This window comes from Helianthus annuus, chromosome 8 (assembly GCF_002127325.2).
Source record: "Helianthus annuus cultivar XRQ/B chromosome 8, HanXRQr2.0-SUNRISE, whole genome shotgun sequence".
NCBI classification, from domain to species: Eukaryota; Viridiplantae; Streptophyta; class Magnoliopsida; order Asterales; family Asteraceae; genus Helianthus; species Helianthus annuus.
In genome coordinates this window covers 151754383-151762539 of record NC_035440.2, presented here as the reverse complement: position 1 = coordinate 151762539, position 8157 = coordinate 151754383, and the positions used below count along the sequence as shown (strand labels likewise).

At 40.9% G+C, this 8157-nt stretch overlaps 1 protein-coding gene across 1 annotated transcript; it reads right to left on the bottom strand.

The window, feature by feature from the left end:
* Positions 1–638: 638 nt before the first annotated feature.
* Positions 639–1493, bottom strand: LOC110933692. The gene has a single exon (XM_022176904.1). The coding sequence runs from the start codon at positions 1491–1493 to the stop codon at positions 639–641; it is 855 nt and encodes a 284-aa protein (XP_022032596.1).
* Positions 1494–8157: the final 6664 nt, after the last annotated feature.

Here is an 8157-nt window from a genome sequence, read left to right as displayed (position 1 = left end):
ATGTTCAGAACGTAAGATATGCGCGTAAATGCAAACTTATGCACTTTTTGACGCTTTTAGTCCCTATTGATCAAATAAGCGCATTATCGCATACCGAACCCCTCAAAGATTATTTCTAAGCTATGTAAAGGATATTTAGGGTATGTTTAGCTTATGATCATGTTTCGGAATGTTCATTGCTATACGAATCGGCAGACTTTTGGAGTTTGTCGCAATTAGTCCCTGTGATCGAATAAACTTATTTTTGACACACCAAGCCCTTCAAAACTTATTTATAAGTTATGTAAAGGTTATTTAAGGTATGTTAAGCCTAAGTCACTGTTCCGGGGTGTTTTTCGCATTAAACTAATTAAGTTTTTTTGGGTAAAGGGTTACCCCGGTGAATCTATTAAAATGCAATCGCAAATAAGTACAAGTAGTGAGGATGTGTTCCACACTAGTTCATATATAGGACATGCCCCATATATGTATGACCAAGCAAAACAAAAACAACTATGACACCCCGTAACCAAGCCTACTATACATCATGATCTAGTAGACAAAACAATGGAAAAAACAAAAAACAAAATCCTCAACCGCCATCATCAAAAATAAAGTTGCCACAGACCGGCAACCCCTTCAAACGAACCAAAAGCAGCCTATCCATTTGAGAATTTTGTGGAAGAGGTGCTTGCCCCTGCTTTCGAAGAGAACGGACGAGTGCCCGATGTCATAAATGCACTAGTTTCATTGTAGACTTCTTCGACCTCCTCTTCATCAGAATCCTGCCTGTCACTCGACTTTTTCTCCTTCTTCTCTATACGACCCACAGTACTACCTCCCTGACCACCATCATCATCCTTAAGAGCATCAAAGGGGTTTGACGTTGATACCTGATTGTTCACCGGCTTCTTCAAGGACGAGATTGGTTTAGGGTTTACAACTGGTCTGTACACTACCTTAGGCTTCTGATTTTTCATGGGAAGACCTTGGTTAGTAGATTTCTTCTTCTTTGCACCCACAACCTGAAAATCATCAATCTTCTTACTAGACTCCCCACTCGAAACGACCTGAGGCCTCTTTGGACATGAGTTATCCTCATGACCAAACACGCAACAAGAAGAGCACCTTAAAGGCTCCCAATCATATTCTATTTTCACCTCCACCATTGAGTGACCATTACCCTGTAAAGTTGGGATTGCAATTGTAACACTCCTCTTTAATTCAGCCCCAACTTGAATTTCAATGAGAGCTCTAGCATAACTGCTTCGTCCCCATGACTCAGCACACATTGTAGCAGTGTATGAATCTAGCATCTTAGGCACCCCTATCTTAGAAGCAAGCAAGCTAAGACCGTCCTCAGTATATGCTGCTAACGGCACTTCATGCATCTTAACCCAAACAGGGATAGCCTTTATGTCTTCTTTTTCCAACTTGACAGAGGCCGACCACTCCTTCAAGATTATCGGAACATTTCTAATCAACCAAGGACCATCCTCCACCAATTTATCCATCCCTTCCTTTGTTTTGAATTAAACTAATTAAACTAATTATCATTAAACTAATTAAGTTTACGCATCAGTTTGCGTATAACTTTCTAGAAAAAGATTTAAAGCTTGAAATCGAACTAGAATCAAAACGTGAAATTGTCAACATAAATAAGCAAACATTGAGACCAAAACACTTTGTTTCTTTGATAAATGATATTGTTCTATATCGTATAGTGTTTATAGAGCACAAGTGTCACATTTAAGGTTGTCCTACCCAAGGAGGACCGAGGTATGTATTTACCCAAGGAGAATAGGCAGGTTGCATCCCACCTAAGGGGGATTGTTGTTAACTAACCCATTCCCAACCCACCGGGAATCCTTACTTAACTCATTCCCAAACCACCGAGAATCCCATGCTTTGACGAAAGTGTGAACTCACCTTTGGTTGCACGGTTGGACTCTTAAAATAGCCAATAGTCAGGCTTGGTCAATCACGTCCTAGTATAATTACCACTTAGTCCATTAGTGGTTTCAAATAGAGCACAAAGTTTCTACACGCATCTACCACATAACATGCACTCACTTTAACAGTTCACGCCCATATATACATTCCACCTATAACTTGTCACACCCCGACCACCTAAAACAACAAGACGTGGCGGAAACGTCGGGAGTGTTGTAACAGAATCATTGTTTCACAACCATGGATAAAATAATTTTGTTTTATTGAATCATTGAAATCTTTGTTCTATTACAAATCAAATAATTACAAATATTGTCTTTCAAAGTTTAAAGTCGCTAATCCTTTTGATGCTAATCCTTTTGATGCTGCTCTTCGGACGTCCGAAGCTATCTGTTTGCGTGATTTCAAGTCAGCGGCTTATGATGAGGAGTGTTTCTTGAAGCAAAAATCTAAAGTGCAATGGTTATGTGCGGGTGATTCAAACACATCCTACTTTCATAATTGTGTGAAAAGTAGGAATGCTAGAAATAAAATCAATTGCATTAAGGATTTGAATGGGAACCAGTTTGAGGGAGTTGATGTGGCTGCTGCTCTGCTTAATCATTACTCGGGTTTCATGGGCACCGAAGATCAAGTGGTTAGCTTGGATGATGCAGACCTGTTTGTCAATGTTTTGCAACCGGATGTGGCGGAGAATATGGTGAGACAGGTTACTGATGATGAAGTTAAACAGGCTATGTTCAGTATAGGTGAGAACAAGGCTCCAGGTCCTGACGGCTACACTTCAGCATTTTTTAAAAGCGCCTGGGATGTTGTGGGTGGAGAAGTTACAAAGGCGGTGCGTGATTTCGTTAACAATGGTCAAATTCTAAAGCAAATCAATCATACGATACTAGCTTTGGTTCCAAAGATTGATACTCCAAATACGGTGCTCGACTACCGGCCGATATCGTGCTGCAATGTGATATATAAATGTATTAGCAAAATAATCATTGATCGTCTGAAGGGTAGCTTGGGGTTTCTAGTGAACATAAACCAGTCGGCGTTTGTTCCGGGCAGAAAGATATCTGATAATATTCTTATTACTCAGGAGCTTATGCATAATTATCATGTGGATCGAGGTCCTCCGAGGTGTGCGTTGAAAATTGATTTTCAGAAAGCTTATGATACTGTCAGCTGGTCTTTTTTGGAAACTATTTTATACCGGTTTGGGTTTCACCAGAATATGGTTTCTTGGATCATGGCTTGTGTCACAATGGTATCCTACTCGGTTAGCATAAATGGTGAGTTGCATGGTTATTTTACAGGGAAACGGGGCTTACGTCAAGGAGACCCAATGTCCCCATACTTGTTCACGTTAATTATGGAGGTGTTATCCCTCATGTTGCAAAAGATGGCTCTAAACCCTGCGTTCAAGTTTCATAGTCACTGTTCTAAGCAGAAGATTATCAACGTTTCTTTTGCTGATGACTTATTTGTTTTTGTAGATGGGGATACTGGATCGGTTCATCTTATTCGGAATGTATTGAAGAGATTCACTAGTGTCTCGGGCCTTGTCCCTAGCTTGCCTAAGAGTACGATCTTTTTCTGCAATGTTCCAGATCATGTTAAATCGGAGATTCTGAGCCTGTTGCTGTTTCGTGAGGGTACACTCCCGGTTCGCTATCTCGGGGTTCCATTAATCTCTACTAAGTTATCTTTTAGAGACTGTCGAGTTCTGGTGGAACGCATGGAGAGAAAGGTAGATAACTGGATGTCTAAATCGTTATCATTTGCAGGAAGACTGCAACTTCTCAATTCAGTCCTTACTGCTATGTATACATATTGGGCCTCGGTTTTTATTTTGCCTATGCGCATTGTGAAGGATCTGGAAAAGAGAATGAGAAGATTTCTTTGGAACGCGGGGGCTCCAGGGAGTATTCGGTCTAAAGTAGCGTGGAAGGATATCTGTATGCCTAAGGATGAGGGTGGTCTGGGAATCCAAAGTATATCAGATGTTAATAAAGCCCTTATGATGTCGCACATTTGTAGTATTATAACCAACCGTGAATCCCTTTGGGTCCAAAGGCAGAAATTTTTGGGAGATTCAAAACCACGGGAGTTTGACTTGGAGTTGGCGAAAGATTTTGTCTATTCGTCCGTTGGTTAGACAATATGTTTGGATGTCGATTGGTAGTGGCTCCCAGACAAATGCGTGGAGTGATAATTGGTGCTCGTGTAGTCCCATTCACAATTTTATTACTCCTAGGAGAATAGCTCAAGCGGGTTTTAATTTGCAGTCAACTGTTGCGGATATTATAGATGCTGACGGTAATTGGAGGTGGCCTCAGGCATGGTATGATTTATTTCCGGTCCTCATAAATGTAATAGCTCCGCCTCTTGTTCCTGATTCGGAGGACAAGATTGGATGGAAAAGCGTGGAAGGAAAAATTGTGCATTTTAGCTCTTGGGAAGCTTGGAACAACCTTCGGGTTAGGGATAACAAGGTGGCTTGGGTGAACATGGTGTGGTATGGCCAATGTATTCCAAGACACTCGTTTCATCTTTGGTTGGTTTTAAAAAATAAGCTGAAGACCCAAGATAGGTTGGCGGTATGGGAAGCGGGGAGTGAGACGAATTTACGGCTTATGTGCTGTCCCCTTTGTAACTATGGACGAGACTCTAGAGATCATTTATTTTTTCAATGCTCTTATGCAGCCAAGTCTTGGAACATTGTCAAGGAAAGGATCGGTATGGGGAATGTAAACGAAAATTGGAGCTCAATAATGGAGTGGATAGAGTAGAATGCTAGTTCAAAGAAGCTGGAGCACATTGTTTGTAAGCTTACTGTAGCGGCTTCTACATACTTCATATGGCAAGAAAGGAATAACCGGCTGTTTTCTAACGTTCAAAGGAAGGAAGAGACGGTGGCGCAAGACATTCTTGATATGGTGAGGCATCGTATAATGGGTTTCAAGATCGGACGAGATGTCAACAATAGGAAGCTTTTGGAAAAATGGGGAATAACGGCAGAAGACCCGGGCTAATTGCGAGTTTAGTGTTCTAGTGTGTTGCATCTAGTTAGCTTTGTTTGTTCTGGTTGTTTGGATTGTTTGGCCGTGTTTTGGGTTATTTGTTTTGTATGTCTAGGCTTGGCATGTCAAGTCTACTAGTGTGTGTCAAACTTTTGTCACACCCTGTTCTTTGATTCTTTTATAAAATTCAACGGGGTAACCCTTTACCCAAAAAAAAAAAGTTTAAAGTCGCTAAGGCAAGAGTCCATCCTAAGTGTAGCATATATCAACAATCATCACATAGCAGCACCTGAAACATGTGTAAAAACAGGTACGTCAGCATAAAAATGCCTGTGAGATACATAGGTTTTATTGATTTAGGATTCATGACTTATAGGTTTGAAGAAAATGTTTTAAGAAAAGTAGTCATGATCCTTGCAAAATTGTTTTTGTTTTGTAAGTCATATAAAAATCGATAAGAAAACAGCTGATATAAAATGTGACAACTCGTATTTCAAACCTCTCTTTGTACGTTGATGTAACCGGTGTGAACGTTATATGATTATGTGAACCTGGATGATTAATTGAATGTTATGTTGTTATGTATGTTATTTTTTTTTTGGGTAAAGGGTTACCCCGGTAAATTTTATAAAATAACCAATCAGTACAAAGGTGTGTCAGTGTAACACACCAACTAGACTTGACATGCCAAGCCTAGGAAAACAATGGGATCACACAAAACGAACCAATCGCACAACAAAACCCGATTGCACAAGCCCATTCGGGCTACACTTATTGTACTCGCAACCAAAGGGCAGCCCACGAATGGGTTTGGCCCACTCCCTTGTTGCGCATAACACTATGGGGAAAGAGTATACTCCTCATCACTTGCAATACACAACACACACAAAACCCTAATTCTCTCCTCTCACCCTCTCTCTCTCTCTCGAAGCCGACGGCAAACATCCCCCTTCTCTCGAAGACTTTCTTGTTCGGATCAATTCACATCTTACCTTTTAATCGGTTAGTGTTTCACGGCTTATGTTTGTTAGATGATGTTATGATTACATGATGTAATGGCTAGGGTTGTATAGATGATGAATAATTATGTTTATATGTTGATGTTTATGTGAATCGGATTGCATAATATTGATCTAAGAACCGAATGGATGCAATGTAATCGGCTGTGTGTTTGTGTGCTTGGATTAAAGGCATGATCGAGTATGAAGCGTTGTATGATTTAAATCCAACGATCTAATAGTTAATGTATAGGTTGTTGCTTATGTTTTGAATATGATTAGAGTTCATATGAATTTTGTGATAAGAACCATGTTTTGATCGACTAAAGTAGAGATAGAAAACTGTTAGCATTGATTGATCGAATGGAAATTTGGAAAATGTTTGAATGATTGTAACTATTGCATGAATTAAGGAAATTAGTTAACCGGTCGCACAAGCCCTCTCGGTCGCACAAGATCAGGTCACACAAGACCTGATCTGATCGCACAAGACAGTCGCACAAGATAGGGTACAACTGTTAATACACTATGTACAACTAGGATTGCATGATCGCACAAGGCCTGTGGATCGCACAAGACCGTGCTGATCGCACAAGTCTTGGGCTACACACACTGTTTGGACTTTACTCTGTTGTTGGGCCTCAAAGCCCAAAATCCAGCCGCACAACTTAACTGGATCGCACAAGTTGTCCAGATCGCACAAGACTCGTGTATGTTATTAATTGGGCCGTGTATCTACGTTTAGGCTTTTGACTATTTGGGTCGGATAGTGTTTGGGTTTCAACTACCCACTCGCACAAGATGTTATTGGGCTACCCTTTACCCAAAAAAAAAAAAAGATGTTATTGGGCTTACATTGTTACCTCAGCCCAATACATCCTGATCACACAAGTTCGGACATGTTATGACTGTTAACGTGAAAATACATGTTTGCCATGATTAATACGTGTTCGTAACCTGTTAGGCTATGTGTAAAACTTATGTGCACTACTTGAAACCAAAACCTGACTTGTATGGTAACCATGTTAGGAAGTGGTTGACCACATATAGCTCAAGTAACCTTTTCGTGTATCTGCCGAGCAAACCAAGGTGAGTTCACACTCCTAAGGCATGGGATTCACGGTGGGTTGGGAATGGGACTGAATAGCTACGACAGAACTTATACTTACACCATTACTAGACTACTTACCACTGTGCTCGGATTGGGAAGGACGCCAGCGCTAAACCTACGTACTCGCTACGTACCACTGTCCTCGGATTGGGAAGGACACCCGCGCTAAACCTACATATACACTACGTACCACCGTCCTCGGATTGGGAAGGACGCCAGCGCTAAACTTACGTATTCACATACGTACCTCTGTCCTCGGATTGGGAAGGAAACCTATGCTAAACCTACATTTTCAATACGTACCTCTGTCCTCGGATTGGGAAGGACACTTACAGATACATCTAGTCTAGTGGTTTACAACATGGGGTAGCCCCCACCATTCATGGTTTGGAATACAAGGAAAGTTGATTTAACCTACTGTTGAAAACAAACTCTTAGTTCCTGAGAAACTACTTTAAAACAAACACCTCCTGTGAACTCGCTCAACTTTGTTGTTGACTCTCTGCATGGAGGATCGTTTGTTTTCTGCTGAAATTGATAAGGGAGATCGGGGTAAGCTTAGCTTGTTTTCTAGGGGTATCGCTAGTCGAGTTGTTAACATTGATGGTAACCCGTTGTTGCCGCGCCGTGGTACTGTGTCGGACCCGAAACAAATAAATATCATTGATGAACTAACGAAGATTACTACACCGGTTAACTCTGATCTGAGCCGTCCGGATTGTGAATCTTCAGGGAGTGGTAAAGCTGATAATCACGAAGGTTTGGCTGCCAAGAATGATAGTGGTAATACTCCTAAACCTAAATCATATGCTGATTCGCTTTCTGCTAGCAAGTCCACCAAGTTGAATTTCAGAACTCTCGTTAGTGATCAAGCTCATGATGGGTGTGATGTAGTTCTTCCAAAGGATTCAGTTCGTTTGGTTCAGGATAAATTGGCAAACACTTTGTATGGCTATTTTCTTGGTGATCGGGTTGCTTTTCCCGTCGTGGATTATTTTGTACGTAATAACTGGAAAAGGTATGGTGTTCAAAAGGCTATGATGAATGATAACGGGTTTTTCTTTTTCAAATTCTCCGATGAAGCAGGTATGATGAATGTCTT

Bases quoted from the DNA above. Each gene is read 5' to 3' on its own strand.
- LOC110933692 (XM_022176904.1), bottom strand. From the start codon at position 1,493: ATGGATAAATTGGTGGAGGATGGTCCTTGGTTGATTAGAAATGTTCCG.